At 37.6% G+C, this 16,688-nt stretch overlaps 1 protein-coding gene across 3 annotated transcripts in view; it reads right to left on the reverse strand.

Moving 5' to 3' along the window:
* Positions 1 to 665: 665 nt before the first annotated feature.
* GAB1 (GRB2 associated binding protein 1) overlaps positions 666 to 16,688 on the reverse strand; it is a 106,107-nt gene continuing 90,084 nt past the window's right edge. For 2 of the 3 annotated variants that reach the window (XM_074154621.1, XM_074154620.1), the window contains 4 exons: positions 6,650 to 6,743; positions 6,178 to 6,301; positions 3,139 to 3,261; positions 666 to 2,894 (listed from right to left, as the gene is read on the reverse strand). In XM_074154621.1, the coding sequence (XP_074010722.1) occupies positions 2,736 to 2,894; positions 3,139 to 3,261; positions 6,178 to 6,301; positions 6,650 to 6,743 (500 nt within the window). In that variant the 3' untranslated portion in view covers positions 666 to 2,735. Of the gene's footprint in view, positions 2,895 to 3,138; positions 3,262 to 6,177; positions 6,302 to 6,649; positions 6,744 to 8,936; positions 9,027 to 16,688 lie in introns of all 3 variants that reach the window. The other variant, XM_074154619.1, reaches the window with a different exon arrangement.

The following is a 16,688-nucleotide window of genomic DNA, read 5'->3' on the forward strand; positions in this document are numbered from 1 at the left end:
GAGTGGATTCTCAATCATAGTAACAATTAACATTGTGAATGCCGCCAAATTTGAAATGAAGAAAGAATAACTGTAATCTATTCATCAAGGACTGATATCAGCAAACTTAGAGCAAACCTACCTTGTATCACTAACTCAACAAGAGGCCAGCTTAGGAGACTGATGCTTTTAGGCATTTATACTTCACTATCAGAGATGCTCACAACATCTGAAAAAATAGAATAGGTATCTAAATATAAGTATCACTGCTCGATTACAAAAACCCACAGAGTTTTAAAAAGAATACATAGTTGTGTAGTTGATAAATGTTTCACAGACAGGTGGGGTAGGGCTAAGTAAAAGATGAACAGCCCTTCTGAACTTTATCCCTCAAATTCTCCTTTCTATTGAGAGAATAAAGAAATACAACGTAGAAATAACCCAAGATCATCTCACTCCTTGGATGCACACATGAGCACAGGAGTCTACCGCATGGATTCTTCTCCCCAGTGACAAGCACTGAAACAATTATGTAGGATAAACAGCGAAATGATTATCTAACCACATCTGTTAATGAATTACAGGCATCTCAGCAGTAGAGATGCACTGCTGTCATTGCACTGATAAAACAAAACTATAATTACATTAGCTACCAAGTACTCACCATGCCTATGGGTGCTTTGACTGTAGCATCAGCGAGGAAAAGTTTATTATTGGATAGAAACACCGTTAAAGCAGAGTTGAGCTTTACAGATTTGAACTACTTTTGATTGAGCCATCAACGTCCCCTGGCTCACGTCACTTCTTCTGGCTCCCAGAACACTGGGAATTCAGATTATTTAGCTGCTTGGTGCAGGGTTTTAAATCAGAGATTCATTTTGAAAGTTATTTTAGCTGCACATCTTTTTGAGAGGTAGTCTACAATTCTGAAGAAGCGTGGTTGGTACCTAGACACCTTCACAGACGCATTAATATTGGTTTGCTCGTTCACAGGACAGAGTTTACACATCAAAACTGAACAACTTGATTTATTTAAAATTCACCTCAAAATGCATTGTGTTTAGTTTCTTTTTTAAAATGAACATTCAAAGCATCAAAATATTACTAATTTAAAAAGAACCTTTGTTAAGAATAAGGTAATTTACATACTGTAGATTGTGGCTGTGAGGGGAGAGAAACAACCAATGGTAGATTAGGCACAGTACTAAGGCCGACATGCCAGAAAACAACACAGCTCTACGCTCAAACTTTTAAATGATGCGGACAAAATAAAACAATTGGGTGGGAAAATGAAACCAACCCCTTACTTGAGGGTGTTTGTGTAAAAAAAAAAAAAAGTGTTAGTAAGTTTTCTATCTAGACCTAACTCAGTCACGTATTTAAAGAACTCTATCTTCTTCCAAATAACAAAACATGTTTCTAAACCAAGGCAGATATTATTTGGAACTGGCATAGTAAAATAAAGGATCACAGTATACAGAGCTTAAAATCCTGTACCAGGAAAGAACAACAAGTGGTTTACAAGGGGATCATTTAAGTATGTTATCTAATTTTTAAAAACAGAGATATAAAATACCAGTTGCATAGGGATTTAAATATAAGGCCAAGCAGGAGATTAAAGTAAAATAGAGATCATAAGAAGGGCACTATGGTGTCAAAACATAGTATTTCCATTTGAATTAATGTCTAATTCAAAATCACAGTATTTTGCTAGTACTACAAACAGTGAATGTCAAACTGTCCCATTAATCTTGAACTGAAAACTGACATTAGAACTTCTAAATAGTACAAAACTAAAGCTCATTGTCTAAACCTGATCAGTGTATTAGCACAATAGTGCTTGGTACGTACCTGATTTATATACTCTACCTTCTGTAAATAATATAAAGGTTATTTCTTGTTAATAAGTGTGAGATCACAATATTACTGCATGCCATCAGTGGTTTGCAGGCTTACTTGATATTTAATTATTCAGTCTTTAAAAGTGTAAGATCCCACCCTGCAGAATCTTCACCCGTTGAACACAGAACACTGTCATTAATAAAATACAATAGAAGTTCCACCACTAACAACTAACATATAAGCTGGGATTGTAGGGGTAAACCCAGTACAGTTCATTATTATTAACTCACAGCAATTTTTGTTAGGAAGGTAACCTGTAGACTTCCACATAATCTTGCGTGTATTAAATATAAACAAGTATGTAACTTAACGGCTGTCTCTTGGCATTTCAAGTAGATTATTCAATTGTGAAAGTATTTCCGCAAAATCAATTTTAAGTTGTTAAAATGAAGTTCAAATATTAATTTCTGTATCTACATGTAGCTTAATTAACCTAAAATTGTAAGGAATAGTAGTGTAAGGAAAAAAAAAACCAACAACATTCTCCAGATGAATTAGGTGTTAATGTACACTAACTGGGAATACCTGAACCAACATGGTAACTGAAAAAGTGCATAAACATAGTAATACTACAAATGTGTTAACTATAGAACAGAAGGTTTTCTGAAAGCTAAGCAATACTATTTTACATGTTATTTACAGGTTTCAATTTTTCCAGAGACCACAGAGCCAATTTATGATCTTAAAATTCCTTTGATATATTCAAAGTGTCCTTTGGCTTCCATCGTATTGGGTCAAGAACCTATTCACACAGCAGTGAATCAGGTACTGCACAGTCGAACAACACCGCCACTGTGGTTCTGTAATTCTTCAAAATTCACTTCTTTCTGTTCTTTAAAGAAAAAGCAGTGTTTTCATTTCACGCTTTTTGTAGGTGTTTCGGATTCTGTAGACTGTCTCCCATCAGTCCATGCCTCTCGTGTGCTCTTCAGTGCTAGTGTTTTCTGCTGGTCAACCACAACGTAATCCACTCTTTCGTCTGCCACACTGCTGCCTGAACCACTGCTCTTTTTCTGGGAAAGGCAAGGGAGAGTGTAAAACATATGTTCAAATAGTAACAACAAAAAGTAAGTAGATGTCCCAAACTGGTATAGAACAAACACAGGTTTCTCTGAAAGGTCCAGCATAGGCACTCTGACTGACCATTTGACAAACTAGTTAAGATGATCTTGCTGGAGGCTCCCTCTTTCCCAGCAACTACTTGTGAAGAAGTTTTAAACTCAATGGCAGGAACGCAAGAGTTGATGATTTGCTTACCTTACGAGGTGGGGTAGACTTTCCTGAGTCTAAGTCCAGATCTAAATATTCTACTTGTTTATCTCCTTTAGGTTTTACCATAGGACTGCTTCCTCCATCAAGACTGTTGCTTCCAAACAAATTCTGAAATTATAATATAAATAACTTCAGCTACAAACATACATGCTGATGGTCCACGTTATCAAATACGCTTACTATAAACTGCCAAAATATTAAAGGTTAAAGAACTGACTGAGAGCTCTTGCAACTGGCTAAACCGTGCAAATTTTATTGAGATAGTATAACAAGGGAATGTTTTCTAAGTCAAAACTGGGACAGAGTTGAAAGTCAACAGGGGGAAAGACCCCAAAACCAACCCCCCAAATTTCAGGTTGCCACCAAACCAATCTGTGCCTTCCACCTAATGTCCCTTTCATATCATGAGATAAGAATAGAGTGCGGTCTGTTCTTTTTAAATGAAGTTGTTACATCTCAAATTTAACATTACTTAATTACAAAATTTTTTATCTCATTAAATTGCTGTTAAATACCTTACAAGAATTTCAGCCTTATGATAGTGACAAAACTTCAAATGAAACTTCTACATTTCATTCAAAAGCCATCATGATTAAGTTGATAATAAAAAAGAATTATTTAATTGATAAGATCAAAAGATTAAAACTTTGGAAAATTTGCGTAGGGCTGCCTGAACTGAAGTTGCATTGTATATACCTAAATTTCAATTAGCCCAGACTTTTACAACCTCACCTCCTCTGTCCTCTCCCAGCCTGATCCCTCCCTCTTAACAGGTGTTATAGGAACAGTACAATAGAAGGACTCTTCTCTAAAAGATAAAGAAAAAAAAGGAAGACAGAGGGCAGCAGTCAGCAAAAAATGAAAAGGAAGGCAGAAGGAAAGACAGAAGGGTAAGGCTGACAGCAACTTGAAAGAAAAAGCAGAATATTGCTGATTTTATTAAATAAAACAGAAGTATGACACATCCAAACAAGATGTTTCAAAGCCGATGACAGAAAAAGATGAAAAAGTATGGACTCCTTTCTAAGATGCAGTTGGAACAAATAAAAATTTCTAAAATGTCTACACAATTGGCACATTTTAAAACAAAGGCCTTGAGATATCTGGAAACGTTCAGGTTCCCTAGGAAGTAAAATATTTTATGGGTTAACGCTTAGTGGGCTGGGCTTTTAAAATTGAAGTTATCCATCATATCTGTATCGTCCAACTCATTTAATATTAAGTGGTAACAAGGACAAACACAAACAACCGAGACAAAGTTCGTTTTGTTGCCCAAATTCTCTAAGCAAATTTCTGCATATTTAACATACAAAAATCAGATTTTGTATCAATGTTTCCAGCATAAATAAAAAAACTCTTTAAACAAAAAATAACCTGCTATTTCAAACAAACTAGACAGGCAGAACATATGCATTAGAAAACAGAAACTTTAATTTTACATAAGTGAAAATGAAAGGAAATCTGCAGAACAACCTTAAAGAATGAACGGTGCAAGCAAACAGAAGATATTAATGACAGGCCGTCTGAGCTGTGATATTAATTATACCATCTTGGACTGACGTTAAACCCCTGAAACGGCACTGTAGGAATCAAGAGAAATCCCCAATTTGAACTGCCATTCTGCTGCAGGGAGAACTGTGGGCAAAGGCGATTCTAAACCTTTGTACGAAACGGGATGTTTCTTGCGTCTGTGAAAACGGGACGTTACCCATTACTTACCAATGCCTCTCTTGCAAGAGAGGGGCCAAGTTTTTACACCATCGGCTCCCCACTGCTGAAGCCCTGCCGGCAGGTCGGACACGGTACCAAGCTCAGGGCAGGATGCTCTGCAGGCTGGTGAGCTTGCACCGAGTCAGAGCTGCCGCGTGGAGAAATCAGCAGGAGAGGCTGGCTCAGGGGGGACCCAAGAGGCAGAAATGGTGAGCTGGAGGTGGAGGGAGACTGGAGGAGATCAGGGAGGGTCCCCAGGGCAGCAGGGGATGGGGAAGCAAGCAGCGCTGGCGAGAGGAGGAGAGTCGGGGGAGTAGTGAAACGGGCTAGCACATGCCATATAAGAAGGCAGACAAACGAACAGGACAAAAGAGGTGCCAGACAGGCCCTCCCCAAAGAAGGTCTTTCATAACGCTTGAAAGATGAAAAATGCTGCTGTGTTCCCTTACTAAGGACCCAAGCTGTAAAAATGTGGTGAATGCATTGAACTATACTGAACAAAAAGCTGAGGTGAAGATACAGGTTTTCCTCCAGTGCTTTAGGGATATTCTAGATTACATTTCAGTTTAGGCCTAGGTCTACTGCTGCTCTCTTACTTTAAAATACTATTACTGGTTCTTCTTTGTCTCTCTCTCCTTCCCCCTTCAACCAAACAAAACCCACAGCACGCATCATTAACTTTTCCTAAGTAGCTCTTCACTTGCTGCACTGCAAACTGAATATCTGAAGCTTTATTATCTGCGAAAACTCTCCCCCCAGAGGGGAAAAAATACAGATATTCAATACACAAAGACCTCTCCTACCCTCTTTTTTGAAAGCAGCCTAATAAAAGTACACATAGCTCAGTTTTTATAGAACGCAAACAACAAATATCAATCCTTTTTTTCCCCTGTTCCTTCCACATTTCTTGGAAGATGTCCTTTTAATAAAGGTTTTTAAGTCTGTCTCAGAGGTCTTAAGACAGTTTATTTCCCTTGATGTCATAATATTGAACTGGTGCGTAGCCCAGGACAAGCAATTAAAGACAAGAGGAGACAGTTTCTGGGGAAGAGGAAAAAAAAAAAGTCACTTATTGAACTGTTTTGTACACTAGATACATATACTAACCATTCTCTTTATATATTATTATGCTCTTAACTTTTTCAGTGAAATCTTACCAAAATTACAGTTTTTCTATGGAGATTTTTTTTTATTATTATTATTTTGATCTAGAAGTATAAAGGGAGTGATGTTGAGTGGAAGGATTTGTGTTTGCATGATTTAAAAGTAAGGACTGCACAGGAAGAGAGTAGTTAAGACGTAGATTTTACATACTGGGTCTTCAGTGGACTGATTTGGGTTCATGGATACATAATTCTCTTCACTGTCGTGCGAGTCACTGCTGGAAGTTGTGCTATGAACTGAATCCGGTCTGGGAGACATGGGAAACCTGGAGGAGCTAATTACCAGGAATTATTTTACAAACAATACATCTCGAATATCTTAAACCTCCTGGTAAACAACAAAAATAAGCATATTAGAGCTGAAATTTTCATTCAAGTTCACGAATGTGACATTTTTTAATTATGCACAGTCCCTTATATTTAATATTACAAAATAAAAATCTGTATGGACACATCGTTTCAATGCACAGGTGCATACATGCATGGGCACACACATCTAGACACTTCCAAAGGAAACCTCAATTTGTATTACACGGGCTAAAAATATACTACAGATGTACACACGTTTATTAACACTCCAGTCAACAAAAACAATCTGAATGAGGAAAAGCTAAAGAACTTACTCTCGTGCAAAGCTTCTGGTGATAGGAGATCTAACTGGGGCTTGCAATTCTTCCCATTCAGGCAGAGGTTTTATTTCCAGTGGAGCTGGTTTTGCTATATAAGAAACAGACAATCTTAAAGCACAGAACATGCCTAAAACAAACTTCAATTTAATAGCTTTTCAAAGGCTAAACACCAAAATAACCAAACTATTTTTTAAGTAGTAAGCACTAGTTAGGAAAAGGAAACATTGTTCAGTTCTCAGAAAGCCATAATGTACTACATTATATTTTTAATTTTTCCAGGTACGGAAAAGCAGTATCAATTAGAAAAAACCCCACAATTTAAGAATTTTGTAAGATATACTTGTAGGTAGAGAGAATCTGAAAATGGCAGCATCATGTTCTGTCTTTATTCTGCCACAATGACTTGTTGAACTGACGAGCCCAGCATTGGGGGCTGATGGACTGTTTCAGCTTAAACTGTCAGCAGAGCCAACTCCGGGTACTTTTCTTGGCTCATGGACAATTATTATGATGCAAACTCTGACCTCGCTGCACACATGTGCCCTTACTGATGAGGTTTCACAGCTCAAAGTGTGGGCAGAATCTGCAGCTAAGCAAAAATGAGAGATAAGCCACCAGCCAGCTTCGGTTCCAAGGGGTGCCTCAGTGCTTATAAACAGACAAGCAGAGTAGCTGCGTGTTTGTGCCATTAGTGGCAGCTAACATTGTTCTAAAAAAGGTGCCATTTTTAAATCCCATTTTCAGAACAGAACCACAGACAGAGTACTAGTGAGAAACGCGTGATCCCCCCCCTCCAGCTTGTATGTTTCATCCCTCCTAAAAGTTACCAAAAAAATAGAAAATAGTATCATCTATTCTATCATAGGACTTGTGGGGGAAAAAAAATAATCACATACAGTAAACTGCTGTCAAAGTTTGACTCTCAACTTTATCCTCCCTAAAACTGTTTTTAGAAAATAAAATGCCATGTCATTATACCAACACCCCTTCCTCTCCTTGCCCTCCCCCCGTCAAGTTTTCTGCCTATTAGCAGATTTACCAAGATCAAATGTCAGGCATGTAGCACTAGTTCATGTGCAGTAAGAGCTGTCGTGTGTGACCAGATGAGGAACTGACAGAAGCCAGTTGCTTAATCAGTGCGGTTGTCTCACAGGGAAAAAGCAGAACCGTACTCATCATACTTTCATTATACTCACTCTTCAGATTGAGTTTACTGTAAGTCAGTTCTCATATACTGAACATAAAGATTCCCAATTCAAATTTTCTGGATAAGTATCAATATTTAGTACCCCATAGTATCCCAAACAGTTTTCTCCTTTTCTCTGCTAAGAAGTCATAATTGCGCACCCAAAAGCATATCCAGCCCACTCCAGTAATTCTGCCACTTTAACTCACTTGCTCATAAAAATCTGTCACCACAGACTCAGAAAAAGAACTACAACTCCTCTATCTTGAGATAGAAGGCATCATATGAGATACGAGTGGCAGAACCGAACTTGTTGTAGGCAAGACGATACCAAAGCATGAGTGACACAAAAATGTTCAGCTTGGCTCACGTCCTCTGTAAAGGCGTGAGACCACCTGGCAGGTGTGATGTGTGGGCAAGGTACTGTTCCAGCAGAGAGTCAGGACTTTGTCCAAAGCCCACTGAGAACAGCAGGAATATTTTATCCAGTTGCAACAAGCTTTAACAACCAAAGGTAACGATCAGTGACACTTCTGTGAGGTTTTTAACGTTGTTTGTAATCTCCTTTACTTCTTGTGACTATATCAACTCAGCACCTTTAATAAAGCCCATCAGACTAACTGCACTACTCATTAAGATGCATAAATAAATCTCTGTACTAGTAAATGGTCAGAGGATCAATATTTTGCTTTATTTCAGTGTTTAGCCAATAGCAGGAGACTCAAGTAAACTCTGATTTCAGGTTATTGCCTAAAAAAAGTTATTTCAAGAAACTTACAGGTAAGTCATATATACTTGCTTCTAAATAAACAGGCAAAAATAAATCCAAAAAATGAACAGCTAAAATTTAAGAGATCAGAACGTCCACGTTAATGTCAAGGAAATGTTTCTATGCACTGTTCAAGCCTGAAATACTTTAATTCCTTATATAGGAAACCTTTTGCTTGGCAAGAAAAACTTATCCATGATCTTAGATTGCAACAGAAGTAAAAAGACTATACAAGAGTTAAAATTATTCTAGAATAACAGTTTTCTTAACTTTTGTTTTACTTATTTTTATAAAGCTCCATATACATACAGTGCTAAAGTACATACCCTTTCTTCTTGCAGTAAAGTCACCTACGGTTTGTGAATCAGTTCGCTCTAAACCATGTGCTTTAGGTCTTAAAATTTTAGGACTTTGACCTAATTGGTAAAAAGAAGACTCTCTTAATAATATTCTATTCGTAACTGGAAAATGGAATTCTGTAAATAAACAGCACAACCCCCTGCGGAAAAGTTAACCCCACAAGCATAAGCAAGCTGCCCAAGGAGAGTTTTACAGTCTAGCTAGGTCTCACGGTAAGGGCTTAAGCACCAAACCAGAAACAAGGAAAACACCGCATGCAAGTAATTGTCAGAGGCAAGCATAAAAGGTGTACAATAAGGCAAAAAAGTGCATCAACTAATATTGTAACTGATCATTACGATTAACTGGTTTCAAGTTGCATTACATAAAAAATTCCATCTTTGAGAAATATCTAGCCTGACAGGAGAACAGTCATGTTTCAGACGTAAGCTGAGGTACCCCGAAAGAAATTAAATCTTCTTTAGTCACAGTACTACTCTGGAAATAGTGATACTCTTGGAGTGCTTCCTATCTACCATGCATCTCCCACTTGAGAAGCCCCGAGAATCTTTTTCCACCCTGTATTTGTTAAACTTGTTCCCCAGAGGTCTATATCTGTCTGTACCAAAACCACCTCTCCGACCTTACAGACACACAGGGACTTTCTTTCCCAGCTCCCAGCCTGCATACTGTCCCACCACCATGGCACAACCCAACCTCCACCACAAATGACACTGTCAAAAACTACCTTTTTAAAATTGTATATACCTATACACAAGCGCAGTAGATGCACTAAATATTCCCCAATATGTTATGCTATCATACACTATCATGTTATCAGCATAACTTTCCACTATGTTATGCTATCACACAACATGACACCTTTAGATGAAACTGCTAACAAAGTGAAGAGTACAGAAAACAGTAAGAAAGCAGAGTCAATAAGCTCCTTACAGTCAGTAATATAACCCCTCTCCCAACAACGAAGTTCTCAGCCAACTTGACTAAACTCTGTGAGTGTTTCAGGTCACGTTGTCTATTTTAAATAAATATATCAATAGTGCATAACAACCCTAACCTTTCATGAAAGTCTAGCTGACAAAGTGTTAATATTAGAAAAAGCAAGTGCCTTCAAGTAGCACACCAAGAGGCCATATGAAAGGTAAATTTTCACAATAAACCAAATGAGAAGTTTAAGTCTGATTACATTAGAAAGTTACCCTACAGCGCAAAATGGAAAAGGACTGGCACAGGCTCAGGTGTGGGCTGGTACTACCAGCAATAAGTGAGAATGCTTTGTAAAAAATAAACTTGGCAACGAACACCAGAAGCTTGCAAATCTCTACCCCAAGGGTTTTGCATATGAAGTGCTCTATTACTGTTATCACTGAAGTATTGGGAATAATCAAGTAACAACAAGAAAGGTAAACAGAAAGGTTTTGTACTGTATCTTAACTTCTACACAGTGCTTCTGAGAAAAAAATGCAGTACAGGTAAGAAAAAAATGTATTCCTTTACTAGCAGTGCTGCATAGCAACTTCCTTAAAAAGAAAAGGACCTAACATGATTTTCACACAGACAGTTCTTTTCCAATTTCAAAATAAATGGCTCAAAGTGTTGATGAAAAGGCCAAGCAGTTGGGCAATGCTGACCAAAGACCCAGATTGTAAAGTGGTACACAAAGCATTTCTGGAAAGTATGCTGTTGACTGGAGCTAAGTCAAAAGCATGACCCAACACATTGGCATATTTCATTCTCAGCTGATTTGATATTCTTAGGTATCTTGCCTACAACTCTGTGATAAAAGCTTGCCTATATAAAAAGGCCAACATATTAAAATCGATTGAACAAATGTAGAAGTTCAAATTCAAACACCTTTTATTAAGAACAATTTGATATTGAATGTCATTAACCTAATCATATTAACTTTGTGTTCCAGTTTTATAATTGGATTTAAAAGAAATTTGTTCCAATGCACTCAATTTAAAATGCCAGTCAATGCACTGACATACGAGCACAGATTGTAAGAATGGTGAGAAATCTAGTAAAGTAACAGGGTTAATGAAATTATTTAACCAGTGTGTACTTTATAACCTCTCTGCTCTTAGAGCCAAACAGGCTGAAGCACCTGAAACCCATAATACAGAAGATAAGCGCAAGGAACTCAGGGCTATGACTCATTATTTCTACTTTTGATAATGATGCTAATGTGGTCTCGTGCAGCTAACCTTCCTGAACTATGACTGTCCCCATTTGTAAAATGTGGATATTATGTAATTGCCTGCCTCATACTTAATTTGGCACTTGCAAACTATTCTGAGACTTTCAGAAGTACTATATAAATAAGTACAGGTCCCAATAATATTTCTCTTCTGCATCAGAGAAGAACATACAAAATGTTCCAGCATAAAATAAACTCACTGAGCTTTCATCTTTTGCTGCTGAAAGACTGTTCAACCTAAATAAATTTAGTGGCAAAACAGCTTGCTGCTACCAACCAGCCAGGATAATGCAATTCCTCTAGTTTAGAATGTCATCGAGAATTAAAATGTTTGTGCAGGGTTTTTTTTTTTTCTTCCCTCCGTACAAAACAAAACCCAAAAGGCCTAATCACTGTTGAGGAGCTTATACCGTCCAACAGAAAAGACCTGACACCAGGCAAAGGAAAAGGAAAGGGAGAATAGCGCAGAATTCCTCCACTCTATTTTTGCTCATTAAAGAAGATAAAGTAACACAAGCTATGACACAGAAAGCCCTTAATAACATCCTTTACTCCCTCACAAGAGAAATTTTTAATAAATCCATCAGAAAATTTCTAAGTGCCATTCTTTATCTAAAAATTGGCAATTCTGTCACTATCTTAAGCCAGATATGTGAACAGAAATACTTATTTTTGAGAACTTTATATCTTAAGTACTATGACTGAATTTCCTGGTGCTGCTCCCAAGTAACCTCATTAATTTTTTCTGGGAGCTCATCCTAGCTGAACGTAACATGGAGGAGAAAGTGCCTCACAGCCATACAACAGACTGGTCTCCAACATCTATTCTATTCAGAAATAATCACTGAAATAATAATAGTGTCATAGGGCCGTTCTACCAATCAGCTTAGTGAAGGTGGAAGGACAGTAGGTCTCTATGGGGAGCCTGGCTCCATACAGCATTCCAAGAACAGCAATACTGAGGACATTTCCCATGGTTTAGGCCTGCAGGCCCAAATTTACCTCATCTAATGTTTGCGCACTCACCTAAAATGCTTTTAACTTACATGCATATTCTGGGAAAGATAAATCTGGGTGTAAAAAAAAAAAAGTTTTTTTATATATATTTTGACTGAAAAGGAAATAAATTGTGTTGCAACACCACTGGATGCAAACCTACAGGGGAAAAAAAACCCCAAATAAATTATGGCAAGTGAAACCAACCAAACAAGAAGTGAAAATTAGATGTTTTCATTGTTCAGTCAAGTCACCACCTGTGAAATGCAAAGTGCTACAGCTAAGGAGAGAGAAGCTCAGCTTCTGCACGTTCTATCAGACAAATACTGTACAAATGCAGCACTCTGAGCTGAAAAAAAATCACTAATGAAGTCTATTTTTCTAACAAATGGCTGCTTGTAAAAACTGCCAAGCAGAACAAGCGATTATGGATCTAGCGTTAGAGTGCACTCAGATGGCACGAATTCTGCTCCTGGCATTCCGGTGTATGTCAATGCTGCCTTTGTCTGAGAAGTCATCAGGAGAAGAGTCCATTTCACAACTTTGGTTTTATTTCAAATAACGGTTTAAAGTGAAAAACCTTTTGGTTTTTCCATTGGCTAATGTATTCTCGCTTCTTGTTTTCCATAAAACACTTGGAATATAATGTTGGGGGGGGAAGGGGGTCCCACTGCAGAAAAATCCTGTATCAGGAGCAGGTGGGTCCTAACATTTTTGGTTTTGAGGACGTAAGCCACTCACTGAAGAGTCTCATTTGTTTTCGGGGTATCGCCTGGAAGCACTACTACTAAACAAGATTTCTGTTAAGAACGCTTCTTTTCTGGCTGCCTGCTTGCTCCATGGCTTGCTGGCAAGGGATTTTACGTCAGGAAATGGCAAACATCCTCACGAAAGAGGCCAACGCTCTATTTAAATACCAGTTATTCAGGGCTTAAAATTTTAAAGTAAATCTACTAACGTGACATAAAATTTAAGAAATGCGTGATCTGTTAGTGCTGTTTCCTGGCCAACAGGACTAATCTTCATGAGACAAGGAGATCAGACGCAGGAATGCTACAGCAGTGCTTTACTTGGAATAGGAAGGGGAAAGCAAGAGGCAAAAACAGCCACATAAGTGCCCTGCATCCACAAAAGTACTCTCAGACAGACATAATGAGCAGCAGTTTTCCATTTCCATTAAAAAATACGCATCTTTCCTCCTTTTCTCTGTAATTAGAGGAAACTGAAATTTGCACCGAGGTCCAAGAATTCCAGTACTCAGAACCACTGTTGCTTTTTCCTTAAAAAACAAGACTGAAGCTCACGGTCTTGCTCCCACAGGGTCTCTTATTTGGTTTTCAGTTCTGCAAAATAACCTCCCCCTTTCCTTCTTCTCTTCCTCTTCCTCACCCCAGTGAACTCTGATTCCCGAGTACACAGTCTTCAGCACAGAGCTCTACAAATATCCTGAATTTGCTTTTTCATCTCTGTTTTTATTAAGACCATTTCCTGCCAAGGTACTTCTAATTAGAAACATGTATTTAGTTATACAATATTCGCATCCACTTCCATACTAGTATCCAGCAACAAACAGGAATATCAATAAAGTGTTTAGTTCTGGTCAGTGGTACCACATGGATGGTGATAACTATAGCTTCTTTAGGACAGTAAAAACAAACCTAAATCAACTTATTCTTTCAATATTATGGAATACAAAAACAGACATCTAAGAGTGGCTCTCCAGTTTTCTTAGACATCTTTATCTTCTCAGAATAACTTCTCTTGGAGCACTGGTACTCCAGAAATTAAGAATGAATTGGATACTCCAGAAATTAAGAATGAATTGGAAAAAATATCTGATTACAAAGAAGTCCAACTGCATCTGACAGCTAAGGTTCACTGGTATTCATAAAATATTTGCCAAATACCATAAAAACTATTCAGAGAATACCAAAGCTAATAATCATCCAAATACTATTTGACTGCTCTAATTTGCGAGTAACTCTATGTGTCTGTATTTAAAAAGCCCCCAAAGCATGATGAACTAAAAGCATTCAATAACAAAGACAGTGTTTTAAGACCAAGGTACAGTGTTCTGGAGTGTTTATTGATAGTAATTTAAAGCTGCAGTAAGATTCATGAAGTCCAAGGGATACTACTTGAGATTGCTTTCTTTTTTTTTTTTTTAAAAACAAAACACAAACCACAAAAAAACTAAGAGAGTTTAACTTGTTCACTGGAAAAATCAAGCCTAACATTAAGTCTATAAGAGGTCAATAGAATAGCATGACACTATGTATATAAAAATTTATGTTTCCTTAAAAAGGCATTAAGCATACAGAGAAGAAAAGAAAAATTGTACAGAGTGAAAAAAAATAGGGTGTTATTACCCGTGTTCTCTTGATCCTGCTCTCCCTAGCACCTTTGGAGTTCAACACTACCATCTCTACTGCTAGTATCAGAGCAAGTCTTGCAGTTTGTCTTCAGAAAACTCATATGTTTAATTTTTTTTAAAACCATTATGTCCAGTAAACCATCGCTTCCTTTGCAGCTGCGATGCAGCCATCCAAACGAAATCTTTACTTGAAATTATTTGTTATTTCAAAGTTTTGTAAGACAAATCACAGCTGCAAGTTAAGGACTGGGGTATCGTAGCAAGGAGCTAAATAAATTTCATTTCAAGCTATTAAGTAAAAACAAGCCTTCTAGAAGTAATTTAGTACAGCCATGGAAGAAGCATAATTATCAGCTAAATGAAAGTCTTTGGAGTTTGGGGGTGGGGGGGTGGCGGGGTGGAGAAGAAAAAAATTTGTATTCAGCCTGCTTTAAGAACTCTGAGGAAGCATCAAAACACCCCCCCAAAATCTTATATTTTTTTAAATCCTAAATGGAATGAACAGGAGGTGTAGCTTTCAAGAATAAACGGAAGGATTAAACACATGGATTTCTAAAAAGCAAAATGAACAGTACTTCTGCTCAGAAAAGTCATGAAAATTAGTTTCTTTTTCAACAGATCTACAGTTCAGTTCTTGCTGCTGATTAAAATCACCATTCACCATTTTTCAATGCCGACTTGTCCTAAAGCCTGAGAAAATGAGTGATCCTTTATTTAAGAATATGCAAGACAATCATGAGAGCACAGAACGCTGCAGTGTTGCCAACTTTTAATTATTATTAAAGAAATGTCAGCTCCTGTTGCCACTAATGCCTTAACTGTTTCTCTTAAGTTTTATTCTAGGATGGTGTGGTGCTCCTGCTGTATCAGGACGTGCAGTATGTTCACATTGTCCAACTCAAGACACTCAAACAAGTAAATACTTAACAAGGAAACTGCTCACTAGGCTATTTATAACTAACTTCACGGTTAATGAGGGTTCTTAATTTCCTTAACAACTACCTACTTTGCTTGGGATTTTTACAGCATCATATTACAGTACAATGATGAGCGATTATGCCATTGATACAGAAGCATCACAGTGGATCCTATGGGGGACAGAATGTGGCAGAGGCTTCCTGCCACGTGGAAGCTCTGTACACAATTACCTCTTCAAAGTGGACCTATGCTCTTAAATAAAGAAAATCGTAATTTTCTATGAAGTTAATCTGCTTGGGAGATGCTCATGAGAAGTCATGGCAAAAATACAGCCACATTTTCACAAGCAACCCACATATTTGTGGTTTAACCACATAAATGTAATGTCTTGTAGCATCTTAAATTAGAAAAATCTATAAGAAAAAGCAGATAAAATTTTTAACATTTTTAAAACAATCAGAAGTCCCAACTCCATGAGAATTTTTTCCATCTCCCTTGGTTTCTTTTGCTTGTTTTCAAGGTGCAACTGGGTATTTCGTTGGCATGAGAAGAAATGTTTGCATCACTCACTGTCTCTAAATCCTATCTTACCACTTGCCGGGCTGAAAATTACCAAGCCCAAGCAGCAGTCTCCTTTAAAGGCAATCGCATGGACTCAAGCTGCAGGAAGCATCTCAGATTAAATGCTGATACATATTTGTTGAAAAACAAGCTTTTTGTAAAAAAACAAAGGTGAAAATGCACTACAGTAGCTATTGGTTATTTTTGCCATTAGCAGAATAATCTGTGTGATCCAATCCAAAACTAGGCCTGAAAATCTTGTTTAAAATAATCCTGAATGCAATTAAACTCTAACAATATCTGGACCCATACAATACCAATGGAGCAAAGTCCAGTACCATGTTATAGGCTGGGAATCCCAAATTCTTACTGCCTCTGTCAGCAATTGGCTCAGTGATACTGAGTGCATCATTCCATCACAGCTTGCCATGACCCTGAACCAGCATCCGTGCTAAACTGCACTCTCTCGCAAAGAGTTTTTAAGTACTATGGACCAAAAACATTACAAAAATGCCAGTGTAAAATCTCATTCATTTGAATACAGTGTAACTGCTGATTTTCATTCCATCGTGGCCACAAATTGTTAATTCAACCATAGGCCCACAGTTCATATATTTCTTCTCAGAACCTTAAAAAATCCACTTTGGTATAGAGACAGAAAAGATAAGT

The sequence above is a fragment of the Numenius arquata genome, chromosome 10, assembly GCF_964106895.1.
Source record: "Numenius arquata chromosome 10, bNumArq3.hap1.1, whole genome shotgun sequence".
NCBI classification, from domain to species: domain Eukaryota; kingdom Metazoa; phylum Chordata; class Aves; order Charadriiformes; family Scolopacidae; genus Numenius; species Numenius arquata.